Source organism: Uranotaenia lowii, chromosome 3 (genome assembly GCF_029784155.1).
Source record: "Uranotaenia lowii strain MFRU-FL chromosome 3, ASM2978415v1, whole genome shotgun sequence".
NCBI classification, from domain to species: Eukaryota; Metazoa; Arthropoda; class Insecta; order Diptera; family Culicidae; genus Uranotaenia; species Uranotaenia lowii.
The window spans coordinates 255,311,616-255,325,023 of record NC_073693.1 but is presented as its reverse complement, the minus strand read 5'-3'; the positions used below and the strand labels follow the sequence as shown (position 1 = coordinate 255,325,023).

The 13,408-nt window shown below is 36.0% G+C and overlaps 1 protein-coding gene across 1 annotated transcript in view; it reads right to left on the bottom strand.

Moving 5' to 3' along the window:
* LOC129755038 (uncharacterized protein DDB_G0283357) overlaps positions 1-13,408 on the bottom strand; it is a 175,719-nt gene that overhangs the window by 25,805 nt on the left and 136,506 nt on the right. Inside the window, exon 3 of the mRNA XM_055751337.1 lies at positions 2,418-2,607. Coding sequence (XP_055607312.1) covers positions 2,418-2,607 — 190 coding nt within the window. The remainder of the gene's footprint in view (positions 1-2,417; positions 2,608-13,408) is intronic.

The following is a 13,408-nucleotide window of genomic DNA, read 5'->3' as shown; positions in this document are numbered from 1 at the left end:
TTTTTCATTTCCGTTGAACATCTTGAGGTTGAAATCATTCTGAAGGGACAAAACTGATGGATGATTACATCGATATTGAAAGTGAAGATGATTGATCAGGGACGTATCAAGATTTTTATACAAAAAAGTCAAGTTTTAAACAGGTTTTTTGTTAATCAAAGTTGTTGAATACAATTATAACTAAATATAATGGTATAAAAGAACATATTCAAGTAATCTTAAAGCTGTATTTTATTTGTTTGAGATTTTTTCAAAGCAATCTCTTTGATACATTGCAAGAAGATGACATCATCTATAGCGAGATCTGAAGATTCAGCCCAATCAACTATGTTGTCCAACATACGTACAGCTTCAACATCAATTATGTTTCATGAAATTTCACATGAATCATTTGGGGTAGATGCCGCTGATTCTGAGTCTGGTGCTACATCCGAAATTTTTAATGGCTCCAATGATTCGAGGTGCTCGTTTAATGCTGACTGATCATCCAGCGTCATGTTCAGAATTTCTTCATCCGTAAAAGCTTTACTTGCATATCTCTCCTCAGGGTCCTGTGGCAAAATAGTTTCATCGCGGTTGTGTACATCAATCAAATGGATCAAGGGAACACCATCTTCGTGAACGAGTTTGTTATTTAAAATAATTACAATTTTCTTCCATGACTACTGCATTACTGTACGCTTTATTTCACTCCAAGCATCGTGCATCCAGAAACATAAATCCCTCAACGTTATGCTCTTCAAGCTTTGACCGATATCGATTTTGCGAGCCATGACATGTAGCAAAAGTTTTTGACGATATTTTAGATTACAGTTCTGAATTACATTCTGGTCCATGGGTTGAATCACTGCAGTCACATTTGGAGGCATAAAAAACAGTGATCCCATCATCGCTTTTTAGCTCATCATTCATATGATGTGCTGAGCAATCATCCAGTAACAACACAGGTTTAGGAGGAATAGACATTTCGGCTGAAAATTTGCGTACTGCTGGTACGAAGTCCTAGAGGATCCAGTTTTGGAAAATCATTCGTGCCATCCAGGCATTTTTAGAGGCGAGAGATGCGTAAAACCAATATTGTATGATGTTTAGATGTAAAAAAGACCTATAACTAGTAACATGTAAAAAAAGGCAATATCTACTACAAAACCTCTACACTGTTTTATTGGGATAATAAACGTTTTTTGTAGTAATTTATTAGATTATGACGGATTAAAATCATTTTTTCAAAATCTCCCGATTTTATCACTCTCTCCGATTTATCACTCTAAAATTCATCATGGGGGTGATAAAATCGGGTTTTCACTGTATACATTGTAGAAAAGTAATTAAAAAACTCTACTCCACGTACATTAAGAACAATGAATATACAGAGTCGTAATAATTCACCTCATAAAAGTGATGTACCTATAAATTGTAGTTCGTAGAAACAGTTCTCGAAACGGTGCAATTAAATTAGTTCGAAGCGCTTTCACACGATATTTTTCTCTCCATGAATTGCACTCATAACCCCTTTGAAGTCCGGAGTTGTCGTCGCTAACCAAGTTTTCGTATGAAAACGTATCTACCAGAGCTTCTAGACTCTAGAACGACTCCAAGACTAAAGTGAAGCCTTTTCCCACAGAGAACAGACATACAAGCTAGCCCACGAAACTTGTGTAAAATTTCCAACGATAGTTTTGAACATTTTTTTTGTTTTTTGGCTGGGCCTTTTCGAAAACTGGAAACCTGAAAATTTTATTTGTAACTTTTGAACAGCACAATAGATGGCACTATTTCAAGTCAATTTCTAACGTATTTTTTGAATGTCAGCATTTGAAATTTTACACACTTTTTGGAAGATTTTTTGTTCGAGCTTGTACGTCTGTTCTCTGTGCTTTTCCTTCGTCGAGAACCGACGGCATCCCAATCTAAGGCTCACAGTAAAGGCCCCAACTCGCAAATGTCATATTGAATTGTTCCGGTTTTAATTTGATTTAATCTCAGTCTGACAAAGTGAATTAATTTTGACAACTCGGCGAAGTCGTGCTCGCTGGCTGGCCTGGCGCACATGCATGAAGCCGCTTTTTTTGATGAGCCGAAAAACAAGACGTCACGTTGTTGTTGTTAAGCGGGCTGGCGAGCTGCCAAGACGCTGTGATGGGGAATCGATTTTGCGCCTTTTCGTTTCAAATATTCATCGCGAGATGATGGTGATGCGAACACGGGAAAATTTTCTATCCTCACAGTTCAAAGGAAATTTGATTGGGCTGGATGCGCGTTGATTGCGAAAAGATGCCGCCAATCTTGGTGAATGGTGGAATGTAATTGAACTTGTCAACAAGATCTTTTTTGCTTCGACGACGGAAACGTTGGGAGCAGAAAGGGGGGATGATTTCGCTGATGATGACGATCGTAATGATGAAATCAAAACTTACCTCCATGTTGTGATGGTGATGATGATGGTGATGTCGCATCACCAGCGGATGGTGCCCGAGATGGACGTCCGGATCTTCGTAGGTCACGGAGTGGGCCCCGGAGACGACACCTGTTGCGTCCAGATGATGCGGGGGTCCTCCGCGGGTCGGCGTCTTGCATGGCAGGAAGTTTTGAACTTTTCGCTTGTGTCTGTAGCGGGGGAGAGAAAAAAAACGAGATGAAATAATATTAATTGCCTCATTGAAATATAATACACGCAGCCCCAGACAACGGCCGCGTATTTCTCGTTGTCACCGCGCTTTGAGAAACGATGAAGACGCGCGAAGCATCAACTAATTAATGCCGCTGTCACAGCAAAGTTGGAGTACCGAAGATGGTAAGAGGACCGGGCATACCGCGTCGGGAATGGAATGGGATCAGAGAGAGTTCTCAAAGTCAGCGGCAGTTCAATGTTGGGTTCTATAATAATTTATCAACAACATCGTTCAGTGTGAAGGTATAAGGGAAAAGCTTCCCTCGGAAAGGGACCGCCTTTCGGTTGTGATAGATGAAATTAGAGGAGAAAATGAATTTCATGCTTGTACACTTCAGTATCTTAGGTTCTAAACTTAGTCTGTCTGGTTGCTCTCTGTCATTATTATTAAGGTTAGCCGCGGCGTAGTCTCACGGGAATTACTAATCACCACGCCATCAGTTGACAGAAATCAATTAAGGGCCCGGGACACAAGCAAGACTAAAAGCCGAATTACTGATCCCGAGGGGGATTCCAAATATTTAGAATCGCCTCGCGCGGCGTTGAAGCAATCTGGCTTGATATGAACTCATAAATTTCGGCAACTGACTGTACCGGTTATTGGATTTTGTTTCTGTAGCTGCATAATCAACTGTTTAAGCAGTGTGCACGTAATTTGAAGTTTTGTGGCATGAAACGATGATTGAATAGTAAAATTAACTGTAAGTTGTGACATGATAAACAAGTAAGTTTGAATTTCAGGTTTGCGAGAAATAACTTTCAGAATGAGACACGAATTTGAAACCTTGTAACATTACTCGAATAAGTTTTAAACAATATTCAGCTTTCACAATCCATTTTCCGCCATTCAAACTTTAAGAAAAAAAAAGACGCAAGAACATGTTCCAAACAAATGATTCAAGATCAGGTACCAATTGCTCAATAATATTCACTTAGTTGCTAAAAAGGATTGAACCAGAAGCTGTAGGTTGCGCACAATTATGTATTTATTTGAATTTCATAAAATCATGACCCCAAAAATGAGAAAAAGTTGTGTAAAACCACACTTTTCAAACAATGAATCGTTGGAAGTGTATCATTCACAGTAAAAGAAAAACAATGTGATTGGATTGGAAAATTGACGGAGTTTAACGCATTTTGGTATGCGAATCACAGTTTATTTGACGAATTTTCAAATGTTGCTGTTTTTCGAATTATTTGGCTATTTAAGTTTTCCAATACCTCAATTTATCTTTGCACTGTATTTTGAATATATAAAGGCAATATTTTCGCAATAAATTATGATTCACTAGAAAGTTTTTTTTTTTAATTTAGAACCTTTTCTAGTCGGTATACACTTGAATTTTCAAAATTTTCCACTCTGTGGGAATTTTTGTCAAATAAAAAAAAGTTTTTTAAATTGCCGTTATGGTAAATTGCAGTATAATTTTCCATTGAGGTGACAGATTTTCCAATAATCGCTCGAAAAGCGTAGACCTTCTAGTGGAAGTATAACCACGTCTAAATTTTTTTAACTTTATTAAACATTGTAACAATGTTCATTCAATATTAACTATTTTTTTTCGCTGAAAATTTCACAGAAGTTTGGTTCTATGAAAACATTCAACTTTAGTTCACGAAAAACCCTTTATCGTTAAAATAATATTGATTTTTTTTTTTTCAAAAGTTTCTCAACCACATAGACTAAAAGCTTAATTTTAGTACTTTTTCGGTTGCAAAAGTTGAGCATATTTGCCGAGTTGTTGTCGTTTTTCTTAACACTTTGGTCTAAGCATCCCAAAAAAAAAAAAAACTTTACAGCACATCTCCGAGCCGGGAAATTTCGAGAATTTTTAATAAACCTAGTTTAAACCGGACATTTAATTTCAAATTTTCCACTCCAAAATCCCGGAAATATCCGGTCAAGTCTGGACAAAATTTATCCAAACAAAGTTAAGACAAAAATCGGTTAAAATCACTTAAAACTTTAATTGTTCTTCGAAGCACATCAAATTTTGTTCGATGCTCCCGAAAACAATTTTTAATAAAATTTTGAACTAAATATGATGAATTCCTTTTTGGATATGAAAATCAAAGCTTATCATTGCTCAATTTGAATGTTTTGGTAAATTTTGAAAATAATGAGAATAAATCCGGGAAAAACCGTTCAGTTTTTCATAAAATCCGGGTAAACGGGCAAGATCGGACTCACCTTGAATTTTTCCTTGAATATCCGGGCAAACGCGGATAAAACCAGGCAGCCTTGAATGTTTTTTTAGACGGGATATAAATTTATTTTTTTTCTTGATTATCGAGTAATCTTTTTCCCAAACAAAAAATCCCAGAACGGTGAAACATTTAAGAACTTTAGAACTGATAGCTGATTAACTAATAAACCTACAGAAAACAAAAAACTGATTCTGAATCTTCTTACTAACCTTTTTTCAGTTAAGGGTAGTGATTTTATCAAGAGTTTCTAGTTTCAGAGATACAATGCTTTAGAAAAAAATCAAATACTTCAATTTTCTATTTCAATTAGTTTTCATGGTTTCGTAAATTTAATTGAAAAAAAAAATACATTTATTTCTGACATCTTAAAAGAGAGATTTCAAAATTTGAATATTAAAGTATTATTATCATCTACAAATTTGTGGAAGTCTGCAAAACGTTCTGCTTGTAAAATATCTTAGATGCATTTGGTTTAAAAGTTATTTGAAATTTCGTACAATTCATTCATTTTCATTAAACTGAAAAAAAAAACACTTCAATTACTCGAAATCATCGAGAAAGTAGATCATTGTTATAAAACCTTTATTTTCAATATATTTGTAACATTTTACAGTTTTCTTTCCAAAATTAGTGCACAAATTTATAAAATTTATTTTACCTATTTTCAAATGATAGCTTGAATCTCAGATATGAGAGCTGGTAGAATGAAAATAAATGCATATTTGAGTTCATCACGCCCAAACTAGTCAAAACCAATTTCTAAGTATTTAGCATCTCGAAAAATGTGAATGCCTTGTGCTATCAGAAATTGATTCTTTATTCCACAATTTTATAACTTCATCTAAAAAAAAAAAAATGATAATATTGTGTCAATCAAGATAAAAAAAAACAGTTCTCTCTTTATTCATTCAACTGTTGCAAATATCTTATTATTTGAAAAGAAGGTTCTTTAATTTCAATTTATCCATTCCGAATTAAATAAATTTAAAAATCTTGGATAAGAGCTTGAAATTCAAGAGAATATAAATGAAAATAGAGCTACAAAAGCGCCAGATATAAATATCACAAATCGAAATTTTTGTTCAAAATTAAACTTAAATTTAGAAATAAAATTCTTCGACCAAAATTTATAATGAAAAATGAACTTAAGAGCTACACATACGATATTTCCGGTTCACTATTCAGAAAAATATCTACAGGATAAAAGTTTTAAAACTAGTTTCAAATTTTTAGAAATGATTCAAAAAATTATCTCAAATATTTGCTTTTTCAACCGTTATGAGTATCATTGAAGTTTTGTTGTGTTAACCTTGCGCTAAACTTTATAAGAAGGAGCTCTGAAAAAAATTAAATTAAATCTATTTCAAAATGTTCTTCTTTTCAACAATAAGTGTATGATGTGCTTTCATTTAATACATAAATAATTAGAGGTTCCTTAATCAGCTCATAAGTCGATAATTTTTTGACTCCTTGGTATACAAAATATGAAAATCAACTTTAAATCCAAATTTTCTCACAGGGTGAAGTTTTATCAAAAGATACCAGAAAAAAATTTTAAAGGAAAATTGGTTACCAAAGATTTGATTTCTTCACTACTTTAGAAATTTTTCTAAATAGCTCTGATTAAGTTCAATGAGATCTAATAGGTGGAAAAAGTGCAGTGTGTAGAACTCCCCTCTCCCCTCACGATATCAACCTTTTTTCACTAGATATTAAAGCTGTTTTTTCGTTGAGTTTTGATTTTTTTTTAAATCAACCCCCTTCCCCTGGCTGCAATGCTTTAAAAAATGTGTAGATAAGAAGCAATATATGGTACAAGGAAAGAGTTTAATTCATTACGAGGTTTCCAAAACTATAAATTTTGCACAAATCTTATGAGAAACTAGAGAGAGATATAGTCCTTTTAGTCAGAAGTGTCAAATTGACACTCCTATCCTTACTCCTTTCACTAATAGGTGAAAATATCTGAGACGTATTAGGGTTAAATAATGTTAATTTATTTTTTCAATTTTCTAGTCATTTTAACCGCATTTTAAAAACTCTATTGAACATTAAATGAGGATTTCATTCTTACAAAGCTAAGTGGAGCTGTTGTGCATTTGTTTTAGAGTATTTCCATTTGCGAAACACGTAGTTCAAAGCATTTGTGGAGATTAAAAAATAAATAAAAATTTAAATCACATTCCTCAAAATCAATCGAGTCTTCCTTTAAAACACACCCCATTTAATTTTTTCAAGATACCATTTGATCTACAAATGATCACCGTGTCATCTTGGAAGAATCTTTCCTTTACAAAAATAATTTAACTTTTAAAATTACCAATTGAACTGAATCTACTCTCTTAAACACTTAAGTAGGGGAGGTTGGTTGGAATTGACTTGAACATTGAGTGATTTCTAAAGCAAATTTTATCGTGATTCCACCCTCCTTCCATTACTTCTTCCTATCAAAAAGTTTTTTTGCTTGCTTTCCAAAAAGACAAGCTTTTTCGAGGAGCAAAAAATTCATTTCTTACCCCTCCGAGTGGATCAGTGATTAAAAATATCTTCGTTTAAACATATAATTGTAGATTTTTTTTATCTGTCATGATGTGTTTTTTCACATTTTTCAAACCTTATGAACAACAGTTTCTGAGAAGGCATTGCATTGAAATTGTTTGATTGTTTTTAACGATCCTTATTGATCGTTTTGTGTTTTTCAGTTGATTCTTAGTCAATTAAAAAGGTTGTATTTAATGATGGTCCTGAAGTTGGTTTTCAGGAGTTTGCAAAACCAAAACGTTTATAGATCTGTCCATTTTTTGAAAAATGTTAAGTGTCCCAATATTGGGATTTTGTAGCTATTCTTTGCTATTCATTTGTAGACTCGATGGAAACCAAATAAAGCACGTATCTAAACAATTTTGACATGCAGAATTTGTAAACCTTTTTTCGTTTTTCTTTGAACAAGCCAATGTTTATTTTGTAAAACTAGATATACCTATATGAAAATCCAGTTTGTGAATGAAACTACTGAAACTTTTCTAAACTGTGGATATGAATGTGAGAATATTTATTCAAGAATGATGTATAGAAATTTAAGTCGTTAGCAGTATAAGAATGTTCAATTGTACATTACAGGATTCATTTTAACTAAATTTAGTATTTAACCCGTTAATCATTGGACACAAAAGGAAAGTACCTTTTTTCCCTTGATTTTGCAGGTCATTCGAGTAATTCGACTCTTGATGAAAAAACTGTCTAATAAATTTGAAAAATGCCCTGGCCGCTAGCTTTTCAATTTTCAGTAGAATCCAGAACACTTCATAAGAAATATTATCAATTCAACGTAATGTTTTTACGAAAAAAAAACCTTATGAGGACATATCAATCGATATCGATACCGTTTCCCACATCACTTGAGAGGGACAAAGTGAATCAGAAAAAACCGAAGAAAACTCCGGAAAAGATATCAATATCCGCTCAGGAAACTTTTCCCCGGATATTCTCGGAATCCGCTTCGTCACATGATGGAGAGAAACTGACCGAACCATAGTTGCTACCACATGGCAACTTGGTGGAAACTTTCGTCGCTCGATATCCTTTTTCCCAATAGCCATTTTCCTCTTAAAACCCAGTCATCCCTAAATAACCCATCCCATATCGACCGCCTCTTATCTAATCCGTCCACCCGGCGTGGTGTCGGTTAGCCGATTAGTTGCTTGACTGGCTAGCTGACATCCTCCTTAGAAAAGGGAAGGAGGATATTTGGAAACTAATTTCTCCATCGAAAGCCATTCAATCAAAGGCTAATCAAAGCGATAACACTCGAAACATTCACCCTGCCTCCATCTTGTTCATGTGTGGCATATTTTGATCTGGAAGTTTTTTCACGATAGGATATATGGAAACCGTTTGTTGTAACCATTTTTTTTTTTTTGATAAATCGAAGATTTTTTTTGTTTTCTGGAATCGCTTAGGAAAGATTCACCTGAATCGTCCTAACATTCACTTGAAACCTAATCGAATGGACGACATTCCAATAAAACCAGCTATAAGCTTTAACAATACCGATCAAACCATCCGATATCAATAATAAATCTGCCTTTTCACAGTCGATGCCAGAGAAAAGTTAAATCCGTCAAAACTCTGGGAAACTGTTGCTCTCCTCTGTTGATATCACAAGTCAAATTATAGCGAATCTCCCTGCCCAGCTCCCAGCGCACAGTTTGAAGTCGAAAAGCTCGTCGTCTCAACTCAAGCATCACTAACTTTACGACCCTCTCGGGTGGAGTTGCTAGTCGAATGACTGGGATCCGGATATTCGCCCGTCTCTTGTTTGCCGAGTCCACCCGCAAAAGTGTCATTTGTTCAGCAGCCCGGCAGGATCTTCGGGGCCTCCTTGCCTAAGTAAACTTTTATCCCTGGTGCTCCACCCACTCATTCATTCATTCGTTCGGTTCATTCATCCCCCCTTACTATGGGAGGTCTGCCCGCCCGCCAAACACCCACAGGGCAGTGATGACTAACGATAACGAGCTAACTTTCATCTTATTTGCCGCATGACGGAATCCATCGATATATCCGTTTTCTCGCTTTTTATACTAGCTAGACCCAGACAGGATGCGGTCACAAACCTCCATCGTCCAGCCCTCCGCACTGATAGAATCCTTCTTCGAAGTCAAACGGAAGAGAAGGAGGAGAAAATTTTCGCACAAAGTCGATACGAAAACGAGAGCATAAAATCAAAATCATATCAAAGTGATATCGGATACGACGACCGAGATGGATGGCTCCTGATATGTGCGGATGGAGAAAAGGGACACATCCCACGCAACGAGGCTGCCAAGTCCCAAGTATAAGGGTGCCCTTCAAGTGGAGGATTGATGTCGTCCTTTTTGCAGTGTACCACTTCACTATGGAAGTTTTCAGTAGTAGAATTTTTCTCGATTTACTAGTTTCAGAAGAGCAGGAAGAGGAAAAATCACTTCAAGGAACTTCAGTCAGTACAAATATGTATGGTTGAGTAAAGAGCTTTGACTTATCTAGGGCTCGGCTCGGTTGTATGTCAACTTTTTCCAACATGCCGAGGCACACAAAATCATGGAGCATGTCGATAAAAATACCTGTTTTATTTTCTTGAATTATTTGACGTTTAAATTTTATTACACTGGAATTAATTTAACTTTGGTATAATTAGACTTGAGCGAAGTGACAAATTTCCACTGGAAGCGTAATCTGAAAAAGAGTAAAAAGACCTTCGCAAAATTAATTCACGATTCGATTGGAGTGACATTCGCATATTTTTGTACGAAATGCGACACAACAAGTTGGACGTGATTCGTGGATATCAAGGCCATGTGAACGGAGGGGTGGGGATTTTAGGGGTTTAATCCTCTCTCCCCCAAAGGAAGATCGATTCGATTCAATTGGTAATATGAAAGATTCAACTACATTTGTAAGATTGATTTTAGTTATTCAACTAAAAATATAATAAATTCAACTATACATTTCTGGTTGACCTCTAACATTCAACTATAAATATGATAGATTCAACTGTAGTGACATAATTGATTCAACTGTAAATATGATAGATTCAACGACAAATGTATGCTCGATTCTAAGTATTGAACTGTAAATGTAGTAAATTGAACTATATTTTTACGATTAATTGTGTGACACTTGAATACTATAGTGTTCATCCGTGTTCATCAGCAAAATTTAAAAAAAAAACGTAATTGTGAGACCAGTGCGTGTTCCCTGCAGCGATCGTAGTGCTGTTTTTAGGATCAGCCAGCAATTCCTGACATCGATGGCAAAGCGCAAGCGCTCTCCAGCTATGTGGTAACTATTTCCTCCACCAATTCTTGGCAGCGGTCGTGAAGTGGGCCGATAGTTCCTGGAGTTGGAAGAGGCATACCTACTCTGGCTGCCTTTGAAATCGACGTGGATCTCGACCTTACTTTATGTGATCCTGGCAGGATCCCACAGGAAAGTCAGCGTATGATAGATTGATGTCATGATATTAAGTGCATTTTCCCCCCATAAGGTCCATTTTCCGCTGGGTGCAGAAGCACGGACATCTAAGGACGTCTTCCGGGACCGATTAGTTAAGACAATTTGCCGAGCAACCATGAATCAAGCTGCAAAGTCGAGAAGCAATCAGATATATGATTAAATATAAGTGGATTATTGTTGAAAATACCATTTTTTTTTACCGTGATATGACGTTTACGAGTTCAAACTTATTTTTCATTAAGGCCCTTGGAGCCAAAGGGGAAAAATTTATTGAATTCTCATTTTATACTTCGACAAGTTCGAAACCATGGCGATCAACTTATGAGCAAAACAGAATTAGCAAAAAAACTCAAATCTAATATCCTCAGACTTATAACTAAAAAAAATTTATTTAACACTGTTATGCTGATATGAAATATTCTCCAAAAACCAATTTCCATATAAATATTAAAAATACATATGATTGTCGAATATCATGAAACAAATTTTGTATGAATTGCAAATCCATATTTTAACCAAGATTTCAATTAAATTTTTCATTTCTATTGATGAATCGAACGGAAAATCAAGAATCAGAATTTCGAGACAGTATCCGAAATATGAGAACAGAATTACAATTTTTAACCAGAACCTCTGAAAGGAGGGGTATCTCATTGAAAATTCAATATGAAGATTCAGAACTGAATTTCTGACAACAAGTGATTTTTTTAGCTGTTGAATTTTGATATCAGGACTAGTTTTCGAGATTTTGACATCAGTTCTGAGTCAAGTTTGTTACTATCAATCAAATGACCTCTCTAAAGCATCCATGTTTTAATAATAATTTAAAATGGATTGTAGAGTAGTATAACTCGCTTGTTTTTTTGGACTCCCGCCGTTTCTACGGCCATTCACTAAGACTATTATTCCCAGTGGGCTGGAATAATCCGAGAGTTTTCTGTAACACAATCTGGGAGATTGATGGACATTCGAATAAAAAAGTTGATCAAAATTCAAATATTCTATACAAAAAATTAAAAAAGTGTTATCAAAATCTGCTCTCAAAACAATTACCCAACTCTCTCACTTGATGCAGATAAACCTCCCTAGCTTCCGATCTAATTCGATAATAACAAAAACAAACAATTGAGAATCGTCTGTTTATCTGCACGTTCGCCGAATGTATACACATATAATTTCTCCTCTGGGAAGCTCCAACAAATCTATGTCGGGCATCTTGGAAGCAAACTCCCAAGATTCATCGAAAATCTTCCAAGTCTGTCCATAAATGTGTTTCGATTTGGATTTTACTCTAAATGCTTGAGAGTCTTACTGTTGTTAAGTATATTGGACTGACTAGAAATTAAAGATTTTTAGTACATTTCTGTCAAAATTTGTAGAACTCTTAATGAATCTCCGTTATTTTTTTTTTTATAAAATTAAAATCGAAAGAGCTTATTTTCAGTGCCTTCAATGTACCACCGTCTGGCCTTAAAATAAGAATTCCGGGCAAAACCGGGTCCTTCGAGAACGACGTTCCGAACCTCATCAGCTGTTTATTTATCCTGGAGCATTTTGCTTACTTATAAGTACATTTCCGTCTGCCGGTTTGCTTGGCAAAACCTTCATCGCACATGTTTCAGGAAGCCTAATCAGCAGGATTCTCTATCGCCGGGCTGAGTCGAGCGAAATCAAAACAACGCACCAGTAGGTTGGTAGCTGGCGAAAAGATCATTAAATGAAAACGACGATTGTTTGTTTATCTCGACGCGTTACCTTCCTTCTGCTGCTTCCGTCTGAGCTGAGGAAGGAATCGGTTCAGACGATATGTTGTAGTCGATGATGATACAGAGAGCGCTAACGTTGGAAGAGCAAGGGAATTCCTCGAAGAAGCGATGTCGATGCACTCGTGGAATGGAAATTTCTCGCAAGGCGGCGTACTCCGAAACCGTTTTGGCTCCATGATTGATGGTAAAATTCCGTGAAAATTGATTTTAGCATAATATTTACTTTAGATTTCAGGAATGTATCACTGCTGAAAGCAGTCGCAGCCGTGCTGCTAGAATTTATTATTCACCTTATGAGCACTTTCAAGCTGAGTTTTGACATAGTTTTTCATAGTCAAAGTCATTTGTTACTGTAATATTTTTCCAGCTGTTCGTCTCATCTGGCCTTCAAAGTTGGTCCAAATCCGGCGAAGAAAATTTAATAAAGCTAATTTATCGTGAAACGCTGTCTCTGAAAAAAAAAGAAACTTCTTCTGCTTTGTTCCCCCCTTTTCTTTTGCTTGCCAGATTCCGGTCGGTCAAAGTTTTTGTCAACCGGACGCTTTCATTCATAAAGTTCAACAAAAGGCCTGGCCATTTAACCCGTCCGTCGTTGTCGTCTGAGTTGCCTGACCTCAAGAGCATCAGCAGCAGCTTTGCAGGTTCTGTTTCCGGTTACACTAACCCACATGCGGCAGCAGCGACACCAGAAGGGGAATGCCCAAACCCTCTGCGGTAGCTCTAGGACTCACACACCAGGACGACGGATCGTAGATCTTGTCAATTA